Source organism: Mixophyes fleayi, chromosome 3 (genome assembly GCF_038048845.1).
Source record: "Mixophyes fleayi isolate aMixFle1 chromosome 3, aMixFle1.hap1, whole genome shotgun sequence".
NCBI classification, from domain to species: domain Eukaryota; kingdom Metazoa; phylum Chordata; class Amphibia; order Anura; family Limnodynastidae; genus Mixophyes; species Mixophyes fleayi.
Genome location: NC_134404.1, coordinates 340572553 through 340583758, shown reverse-complemented (window position 1 = coordinate 340583758; position 11206 = coordinate 340572553). Strand labels below are relative to the sequence as shown.

The 11206-nt window shown below is 45.6% G+C and overlaps 1 protein-coding gene across 1 annotated transcript in view; it reads left to right on the top strand.

Moving 5' to 3' along the window:
- The first annotated feature begins 855 nt into the window (after window positions 1–855).
- KCNK5 (potassium two pore domain channel subfamily K member 5) overlaps window positions 856–11206 on the top strand; it is a 33915-nt gene continuing 23564 nt past the window's right edge. The window contains exon 1 of the mRNA XM_075204416.1: window positions 856–1559. Coding sequence (XP_075060517.1) covers window positions 1374–1559 — 186 coding nt within the window. The 5' untranslated portion in view covers window positions 856–1373. The remainder of the gene's footprint in view (window positions 1560–11206) is intronic.

The following is an 11206-nucleotide window of genomic DNA, read 5'->3' as shown; positions in this document are numbered from 1 at the left end:
AGCTGGAGAACCCCCCATGCATCTGTAGAGCACCCCCAGCAGCTGGAGAGCACCCCATGCAGCTGCAGAACACCCCATGCAGCTGGAGAGGACCCTATGCAGCTGGAGAGCACCCCATGCAGCTGGGAAGCACCCCATGCAGCTGGAGAGCACCCCTAGCAGCTGGGGAGCACCCTATGCAGCTGGAGAGCACCCCTAGCAGCTGGAGAGCACCCCTAGCAGCTGGGGAGGACCCCATGCAGCTGGAGAGCACCCCTAGCAGCTGGAGAGCACCCCTAGCAGCTGGGGAGGACCCCGAGCAGCTGGAGAGCACCCCCAGCAGCTGGGAAGCACCCCATGCAGCTGGAGAACCCCCCATGCATCTGTAGAGCACCCCCAGCAGCTGGAGAGCACCCCATGCAGCTGCAGAACACCCCTAGCAGCTGGGGAGCACCCCCGGCAGCTGGAGAGCACCCCCGGCAGCTGGAGAGAACCCCCAGCAGCTGGGAAGCAGAACTGCAGCTGGGGAGCACCCCTAGCAGCTGTAGAGCCTCTGGTCGCCTAACCCTGCAGTAGTAGCAGATGTGTAACCCCTCACAGAGCAACATGGATGTGATCCAGCCAGAGTTATATAAACCTGTTGATCTCTGTGTGAGTTCTCCAACAACATCCTGGAATATCCGCTGTAACTTGTCTGCTGGTTTCCTAGTACAAAGCTGTGCAGCACAGTACTGGGAGATCTGCTGTGTATACAGCCATATAGTGTAACATAGAAGACGCAGGCGGGCGGCTCCTGTCCCACAGGCACAGCCCCAGCCAGGTATCTGGATACAGCGCTCGCTCTATTCTACCAGGTTTGTTGTTTGAAAACTTTCCGAATAGTTTGAGTGCAGCTGAGCAGGAAGAGGAGGAAGAGAAGTAACTTTATTCCCCGCTGTATCGATATTGTGCCTGGGGCGGGTCTCTCCCCCTCTCTCCTCCCTACTCTGTGTCTCTCACTACAAATATGAACCCAGTGAGCGCAGTCACAGTGAGTCTCCCAGCGCGGCAGCCGCACGGTCAGGGGCGCACATCGCACGGTGCTCCAAGGAGCCGCAGCCGCTAGATAAATGCTGGGAAGTGGAGGGGCTGCTGGGCTGGGGAGTGTAGGGGTCTCCTTGTGGGGGGCTGAGCCCGGGACACTCAGCCTGAGGATAGTCCAGCACCAGTGACACTATCAGAGAGGCGCAGTGCGCATGAGCGGGGGGGGGGGGGCACCAAATTCAAACAACTGTTGGAGAGGGGCTTTGACCCAGCTCTGCAGGGGGGTCCGGCGGCCACTCCCAGCCACCCCATGCGAGTTTATTTGACTGAAGCTGTAGCTGCAGGTGTAGCAGTGTGACCCAGCTGCTGCCATGGTGGACAGGGGACCCCTCCTCACCTCTGCCATTATCTTCTACCTGTCCATAGGGGCAGCGATCTTTCAAGTTTTGGAGGAGCCCAACTGGAAACAGGCAACGAAGGACTTTGATCAAAGCAAAATTAAAATCCTGGACAAGTACAGCTGTCTGTCCGTGAGGGACCTGGAGGACATCCTGGAGGTAAGATGCTCCCCAACCCTCTGTACTGTACACTAGGGGATCATTGGGTCACCAGCTTGTGCGGGGAGGGGGTGATGCCCGTCTACTTCTTTACCCCCCTCCCAACCTCTGGGTCTGGTCCCCAATGTTGATGTGTCTGATGCAATAATGTGAGAAGGGATCCAGTGCTGAGTACACTGACCACTGAGCCACAGAACTGGCTGAAGACTGAGCTGCTCTGGGCACTCACTAAACCCACAGGGAGAACAAACTGCAACTACAATCATCAATGGAATTGTATAATAAGTTGTATAATAATATTCCAGAGTTCTGCTTAACTTCTGGGTGGTGTAAGACAGGTGCTGGCTCCTTCCAAGTCTTCATATTGCAGCTGGGAGAGCCCAGCACTTCTTGTTAATCTTGTAACTGTTATAACAAGTGCTCTGTAGGATGGTGTCTGACCACATATAATGGATTTCAGTTGTATATTTTTATTAAAAAAATCTTTTTTTATTGAGTGGTTTGAACACTTAAGTGAAATACTATTGTCAGTGTTTGGAGCTCCTGGAACAAGCTCTTAGTTTTACACTTAAAAAAGAAAAAAAAATGAATGATTTCAGTTTGGTGCATTTTAAATGTGGAGGGAAAACTGACGTTGAGCCACTGGCTGCAAATAATGGGAGATTCTCATAGGGTCTGTGACATCTTTGGGGGTCTGATTAGAAATATGTCTAAACATGTCTTCCTAATATCCATTCTCCAGGCTGGTATTCATCCTCCATGTGCAGAAAGTCTGTCTCCAAATGCTTTTTCTTATAATATAAAATACTTTTTTTTTTTTTCTCTACTTTGAAGAGTAAAATATTACAAAATAATAATCATTTCTCCATGTGATAGAAGTATTGTATTATAGAAGTGTCCTCTTGCAATGTCTGACAAGAAAAACTTAATTCACACATTCATCTAAAAATATTTACTATTGTCCATCTAGGAGAATCTTCCACTGAACTTTGTTTTTGACTTGTAATCCTTCCCCATCATACTTGTTTGGAGGGAAAGCTGTGTGATGCAATATGTCATACTATGATGTCATAATGTGACCTCATACACGGTCTCTACCTTCTACTTCTATCTGCACAATATTGTGGTCACTGGAGGTATTCAGGTGCTGTATGTTGTTCAGAGATAAAGAGCTTCTTGGCTTATATTAGATGTTTATTCTGAGCTGCTCTTGGGAGAAAATTTCCCTCCTGTACTTTAGGAAACAATTTGTTTTGGTTTTTTTCCTGGGTTATAAAAGCTCTTTAGGGAAAGTTGTTGAGCTCTTTGTATCCCAGTCAGTAACATTGTGCTGAGCAGAATAAGGGTTACATGTGTGCCCCAGGCAGCGTGAGTTATGTTGGATGTGTGGGGGATTACATTACTTAACTAGGGTGGATATAGAAATTGGGCAAGATCTCAATATAGCAGCAAGTGTCAAACTTAGAATCTTTTTTTTTTTTTTTTTAAATATCCCCTTTTCCACCATGTAATGTCGACGTGTCTGTGACCTTCATGCCCCTTGGTGGGTGGGGGCTGGCGAGCTGGTCACCCGTCTTGTCTCCCTGCAGACTCATCATGAAGGTGGGGTCAGTGAGATAATTGCTTAACAGGCTCTGTGCTGTATCTTGGTTAAAGGCTGATACTGCTAACAGGATGCTACTGCTTTACAGTGCAATTAAGGGTTTGTCAGCAACTGTCCTAATGTCAACATACTAAAGTTTTTATGTAACTTTGACTTGTTACATTGTCAGAACAGCCAACAGCAAGTGATGATGCGTCTTCCCTGATGTGTCCTTCCACTGGAAGGTATCACTACCTGCAGAAGAATGGCCGCGAGGGGCTTTCAAACCTACAATATGTGTTGTTTTTTTTGGTTTTTTAAGTGGAAATAATGAGTGCTGTGTTGTAGTCACTTCCTGTATGTATTTTCTATTTTCAGGCCTATGGTTTAGTGCGGTCATGTGCTCTACTTAGGACTTCTCTTGTTTTGTTGAACCCATCTACAGGGGACAAACTCTGGATTTCCACACTTGTCTTGCACTATGATATTGATATTTCTGCTGTGGGTTTCTAATAACAATGGGCGTTGGGGGTCAACTCTGTCCAACCAGCTCCAGGATTAGACACTAATACAAAACTTAAATTTGAAACTGCTTCATGTTTTAAATGCCGGGACAAGAAGGGGGTTCTCTGGAACTGTGTGCGTTCCTAGCGTCAAACACCAATGTGTTTTGGTTGGGGAGGGGGCGTATGGGTGTTCCTCTAACGTTCAGAAGGGCCACACATTACCCTTAATCTTGGTAATATGCTAATACGGAACACTTAATCAAATAAATACACCTGTCAGCAGGCATTTTAATGGAAGACAAGTATTACAAGCTATAACAAACAACTGTGACTGATTTTTAAAGCTGGAAAAAAGGGTCAACTGGGCATAAAAGGAGAGCGCTGGGGGCCACAGCTGGAGGGCCACCTGTTATCCGTCACTGGATTACGTCACTGTTGCCGTCGCTGAAACAAACAGTCTACTTGTTGTGTTTGTTAGTTTGTAACTTGGAAAACCGGTTCCGCAACCTTCAGCGTTTATTCAGTGTCTGGTTCCATAAGGAGCGCGGCAGTCGTTGGACAGAGTGACTGAAGTTCAGCCATCTATAGGGAGTGCTGGAATTAGTAGCGTTTGTTTACCTGCGATTAAATGCTGATTAGAAAGTGGTCAGTTCTTTTCCTTTCAGTTTAGTCCTGTATTGTTTAGGGACGGATCCTTTATATTTGCCCACAATGAGGAAATGCCGTTAAAAAGAACTTCTCTAAAGTAACCAACTTACCAGAGCTTCTGGTAGGTTTATTACAAACTAGTTAGTAAGCGTTGTATACGTTTTGTTTTACCAGCAGGTTAATAGAGGGTTGTGCCTACATCTGTGCTTTGCAGAGGTCTATATATCCCTTCACATCCTCATTTATTTAATAGCGCCACCAATTCTTTTGATAACAGCCAGTTAACCTACCAGTATGTTTATGGAGTCCATGTCCCAGTGGAGCTTACAATCTATATTCCCTACTACACAGGGAGAGCGTACAAACCTAGATAACAGATGGGTCTCTGGTCAGAACAGACTCCATGGTCCCAGTGCTGTGAGACAACAATGCTAACCACTGTGCCACAGTTCTTCCCAATACTGGCACCATAAGGGGTACTCATTAGGAACTATTAATATCCCTACTAAGTGCCATCATAGAGGATTAATATGCTGCGTCATCAGATACTGCTTCATCTGACAACATAGCGGCCTCCTCACCGTGTATTAACACCCCCCCCCCCCCTCTAAAAACTCAGTGGTCTGTATCCCAGACTGCACTGCTGCTCGAGGAAAGTAAATACTGGGATAGACTACTTGAAAGTGCGGATACACTGCGGATAAGTGGAATCCCAGACCTTCTGCTACATGGACCGTTGTTTTACAGTCGTATGTTGTAGAGAGCGGTGGGAGTATTGCTGCTTGAAAGCATGGACGTTGCAGGAGAACAGAATAACCTGCCTCAGAGGCTGGTGTGATTACAATACAAAGAATGTGAAGTGTCCTCTGCTCCATCACACTACAAGAATGCGCGTTTGTATAATGCCCAGGGTTTGCTGTTATCTGTGTCTGGGGACCTGTGCGTCTGTTGCCAGAAGAGCTGACTTTCCAGGTCTCTAACGCACCTTGTGTTCCAGCCTGTATTGTCTAACAACCCTGAGCTATTTCTTCCGAAGTCTGTCTTATTGTTCTTGGCCTAGATCAGAAGACTTAGCGGCTCGTCCTGCTCTGTGGGTTTGCCAGGACGCTTTGTTTCGGCGGTGGAAAAGGAACGTGGAACGAGGTCAGCCTGCTCTTGGTGTGGTTGGGAGTGGCAGAACTGTGTGTGTGACCTACTTCGTGCCCTGAGGATCTTTCCAAGAGCTAATATCTGTCTCTCAACAGACTGCTGACATGATTTAACTCTACGCTGTTCAAGCAGAAGTAACTGTATGTTCATTGGAAAGTAATTGGTGGCAATTGGACTCATAAGTGATGGCTGAGAGCACGTGATAGTGACAACAATTCACTATGGCAGCACATTAAAGTGTACTGGTCCCCTACACGTGGTGGAGGTAGCCAGTTTGTGGGACTAATATGTAGGCTTCCGCTGTACCTTGTGCCTCAAAGATGTCCCTGGTGAATTGATGGATTCATGCATTCGAATGACTGTTGGTTCAGCCTGTAAAATAGCCACCTGCAGTGTGTGTATAGAGATGCACACATTACAACACGTGCTCTGCGTTATACGGCGTGGAGCGGTTGCTGACTTCCTTGTTCCACCTCTCGTCGATCATTGACACAAATTAGTGAATGAGTCGCATAGTTGCAACGTATCGCTTTCCTTTTACAGATAAAGGGTCTTGGGGGAAACCTGCAGCGATAAATCAGCTTGTGGTTGTGTGTGTGTGTGTGTGTGTGTGTGTGTGTGTGTGTGTGTGTGTGTGTGTGTGTGTGTGTGTCTCAGTCAGTAGTCCAGGAAGACTCCTGCAGGGTCTCGCCAGGAAACTCAGACACGTTTCTAGATGGCTGAGAAGTACATTGTACAGATGGTAATCCCTGGGAGTATAAAGATGCTGTGTGTGTGTGTGTATGTGTGTGTGTGTAGCTGTCTACGCTGAATGTATGTTCTGTTATAAATTCACCTGGGATGTATTTCAAGGTCTGTAAATGCTGCAACTGCAGTCCAGACTGAAGTATGCAAACTAAAAAGTGTGTTCTCTCCCCATCACAAAAATAACTTGTAGTTTATATCCTTTTAGAGTCTCTTTCTGACCATGATTTCCCTTCTGTTTGCTGCTTTTACAACATTGTAAAGCTCCCTAGTACTGAGTATTTGGGGTGCAACAAGTCTGTCTCTTTGCAGGATGTAGGTTTATAATAAAGGACTCAGGTTATGTTTGTAAATTGACTTTGCAAGTAATGTTTGTCTGCAAATGAAGTATATTATCGGTAATATATTAGAGACTGGGTAGTCTTCATATACTGTAGTTTGGCAGATGTGTTCTGGCTGCAGTCTTCAGGTAATATGTATGCACCCTGCATGGTGTACATAGAAGCCTATAAAAGTGACCATGCTGGGGATGGATCATGTACATGGATCCCTTAGCCCTGGTGTTGAATCTTTTATGTCATTGGGCACTGAAGTGTCTCTGTTCTGCAGCATTGTGGGCCTACACCTGCTGCAAAAGGGGAAGTCTATTTTGCTGACCTCAGTTTGGGGTTTCCTGCGTGTTGCAGATTTGCTGAGTGAGGGATGAGCTAGCGAGAGTAAAATGGACACTCAGCAGTCAGCGTCTTCCCCAGTCATGTGATGTGTAACGCTGTACAGAAGTGGCTTTCTCCTACACCTTAACTCAGGGTTCCTCAAACTTTTTAAACAGGGGGCCAGTTCACTGTCCCTCAGACCGTTGGAGGGCCGGACTATAGTAAAAACAAAAACTATGAACAAATTCCTATGCACACTGCATATATCTTATTTTGAAGTGAAGAAACAAAACGGGAACAAATACAATATTTAAAATGAAGTAAAGTTAAATCAACAAATTTACCAGTATTTCAATGGGAACTATGGGCCTGCTTTTGGCTAATGAGATGGTCAATGTCTGGTTCCATATTTCACTGCTAGTCGTAACCTTTTCACTCTGCTTTAGAGAACTTGGGAAATATGCTGTAACTCATGTCCCCTTTCACACTTCCCTGTACTCTATTTCTCCTCCACTAGTCTTGTACTGTTTATTCTTCTAGAACTTCCCTAGCATGTCCTTTTATTCTCCCCATCACCTTTAATTCAACCCCTTGTTGATCATCCTCCCTACCCCTACAATTCATTATCCTATCCCCTATAATAAGCCTCCCTCCTCATCTGTAATTCAACCCCTTGTACTAAAGTCTCCCCAGTCCTATAATTCATTCTTACCTCCCCCTGTAATTCATCCGCAGCCCCTGCTGCTACTTACTTTATATACAAGCGGGTGATAGAGGACGGAAGGCTCCACATGCAGCGTGGTGGTGATGTCATCAGTGGGCTCTGCTCACAGCTAATCAGTGGCTCCACACAACAGCATGCTGGGTATCGCACATCATGCTGGTTTTAAAGGGCAGCACCGCTCCACAGTAAACATAGAAATGGCGTCGGGCAGCACCGCTCCGCAGGCAAGCGCTGCATGCAGCGCTTCTATAGGTACATTGAGGAGCTGGAGATGCTTGGGCATATAGCGGGCAGCGCCCGCACCGCCCTCGTTACGGCCCTGGCGGCGGCATAAACACCCGGCGGGCCATATAAATGTCCTCAGCGGGCCGTAGTTTGAGGACCCCTGCCTTAACTAGTACTCTGGATGTGTGTTAGACAAGGCCAAAAGCTCTGCCCTTTACAAGTGTGTCTGGCCGTCTGGTACCACCATCCGTAAAGATACTGATGCAATGATTTACAGGAGGATTAGTAGACAATAAGGACCGTATGGACCCCTCTAGGCCAACTGTACTCTGAAATATTGTTATCTACACCTTTTTTATAGAAGCTAAGTAAAGTACTGCATTAAGAATGTCATGACTTATATATACATAATCTTCCAACACTCGCAGTTGACATATATATATATATATATATATATATATATATATATATATAAGTGGAGAAGATCACAGCTGACTCTACAAATCTTGCATCATGTTTCTTATATAAAATGAGCTATACCAAGCTTGCAGGACTATGAAGTGGTACTGTGCATCTGTCTGTCCAGGACAAGAGCAGATTCGGCGGACACCACAAAGCTAGATACATGGAGGCGGATTAAATGTGGGTTTTGTAGTGTAAAATTTCCTACACAAAAACACTGGCGGTGAGATCTTCATTAGGACGGACAGGAAGACTTTCATGTCAAATTGGGATCGTGTCTCCCGAAGTTCATCAGGATGTATCTCAAGTCCTCACCCCAAGCTCACTTTATCTTTTTAGGTTCCTACGATCAGCAAGGTCGCCATCCTAAATACCCCTATAATCTGCCACTGGAGGTACTGTGCAAGGATGCTCTCAAATCTGCAGAAATAGATTTTATTTTTTAAACTTTGAGTGTGTAACGTATTAAACACAACCCTGGCTGTAAGCCGTTTATCTAAGGATCCTATTCTTTGCACGTTGGGTCTGCATAGTTATCTCTCTCGCACACGAGACCAGGATATCCTGACTTACACACACACACATCCTATTCCCATGCAACAAATGCTCTATATGTTTAGTTTGTGCTCGTTTCTCAGAGCTCGGTGTAACGTGTTCGCATGGCAGCTCGAAGTTCACTAGTGTTCCTGATCTGTCATTTATCCCCGTTCCAATAATCTGACCCTGGAGTTGTTTAATAATTATTCTCCACTTTCTAAAGTGGAAAAGTCACTGGTCCTATGCTTGGTAGATGCATTATTCTATGTTCTAGATTTGTACTGTTTGCCTTTAATTTCAGTCTTTGTTTTTGTGCTGACGGAGGACTATGGGGATTAGGTCATTTTCTAAGACTATTCTGTTTCTCCGACACTTTACGAAGTTTTCTTGAGTGAAATGATTAGTTCCGTTTCTTAGACTGGTGAATATATTGTACCTGCTGTATCTCTGCGTCCTTATTTCTTAGCGGATTCTTGTTTCCCACGTACACGGCAGGTTGGGCTGCTGTGATGGTTTTATTTAGGGTTCCCACTAAAAGGGGTTTTGTGCGTGTATCTACGTTGGGTCTATACAGGTAAGGAGATGAGGGACATTGCTGCTGGCTCCTTGGAGTAATCGTGGCCTAAGCCAGGAGGAACATCTAAAGTTTACAGCAAATTTGCTGGCAGAGCATGCTGGGACTTGTAGTCTCACAACAGTCACAGGTTGGCCAGGCGGGGTTTATAGGACAGGCAACCTTGGAGCAATATCCCTTTCCCTGAGTAGAGGAACCACAAGTTTGAGTCCACCCTGTATCTGAGATCCACGTGTCCGTGTCCTCCTGCATACAACTCATGTGTTCCAGTGGAATAATTCTGAAATGTTGTGTAACATATGTGTCGTATCTTGTGAGATGTTAATGGAAGTCTTATTACAGTGTCTGTCCTCCTTTCTTTATAAGGTACCACCATGGAGGGATTTGGTGGAAGGGGGAGGGGAGTGTCCCAGGAAGGTAGGCCCCAAGGCCGCATTGCCTCATTTCAGCCGCTGGTACCCTGAGAGAGAGCTTTGGTGGGTGGTGGGTTTTGAATGTGTGTCCCGATAGAGGAGGAGCTTAAACTAATTACACCCCTCCCATCCTTGGGTGGAATTACTCCCCATGATCAGAGCCCCCCCCTCTGGTGACTGGCATTTGATGTTGGGGAAGACGTGATCCACCAAAGCAATAAATGGACAGGGGAAACCTGTTTAATGTTGCAAAAAAAATCAAAAAAAATCGCTGATATACCTTTTTTTTAATATTGTGTTCTAATGCAGCTCACCCCCCTCCATGCCCTTATATGGGGGGCCATGACATCATGCCACCTCTCGGGGACACAGACGTGGAAAGGAACGACACGTCTTGCTACAGATGCTCTACATTCACATACCCAGTTTCTAATTATATCGCAAAAAGCTGAATTTCAATCCATTGTCATCCCGCTGACATGGTGGGATGGCCTCATGACAAAGGCCCATTTCACACACATCCCTACAGAATGACCAGCCTGCCAGTGGGTTCGGCTGGACCTGTTTGTTCCCACAGTGATGACGTGGGTCAGGGAAGATAAGTGTCGGATATGAAAAGGGTCCTTTGTGGCTCAGATGTTCCATCCCTTCAGCCCTGCTCTGGGTTCAGATTGAGGGGGGGGGGGGGTGTGACTGATCCTTTTGTGATATCTGTTCCCTTATAATGTAAAATAAATCTCTCCCATTGTATTTAAATTCTCTATTTGCTCAGTGCAGTTGGATGAAGAGATTCATTGTTCCATCAAGTTCACGCCCTGAGATAAGAACTTTGCATCCAAAAGCTTTAGATAAACTTCATTTCTCAGTGATTGGTATCTAGGGGCCTGATTCATTAAGGATGTTAACTTGAGAAACTTCTTCTTATTTCAGTCTCATGGACAAAACCATGTTACAATACAAGGGGTGCAAACTAGTTTTCTGTTTTGCACATAAGATAAATACTGACTGTTTTTTCATGTAGCACACAAATATCAACTTTAAATTTCAGTGTACAAATAAGCTATCAAGTATTTGTGTGCTGCCCTCTCCTACTTCACCAGCCTCATCTGCGGGACGAGACTGGTGAAGTAGGAGAGGGCAGCAGTGAAGCCAATCTTGCAAACAGAATAGTTTATTTACTAATGATCAATACCTGAAGTATAACTACTTCTAACAAGCTATTGATCGGACCTTGGAACATTCCTTAGCGGCTCCCAAAGTGCCCAAAACATGAAAAATAGTCTGAATGTTAATCGAATGATGTCTTCACAAACAATCATTCCATTTAATGATTTGTACTCGGACATCTAGGGGCAGATTCGATTTGACGTGACGTGTCTATCAGTGCGCGGAGACGTGTCCATCGGAGTCCCCTCTTGTACCATAGAGAT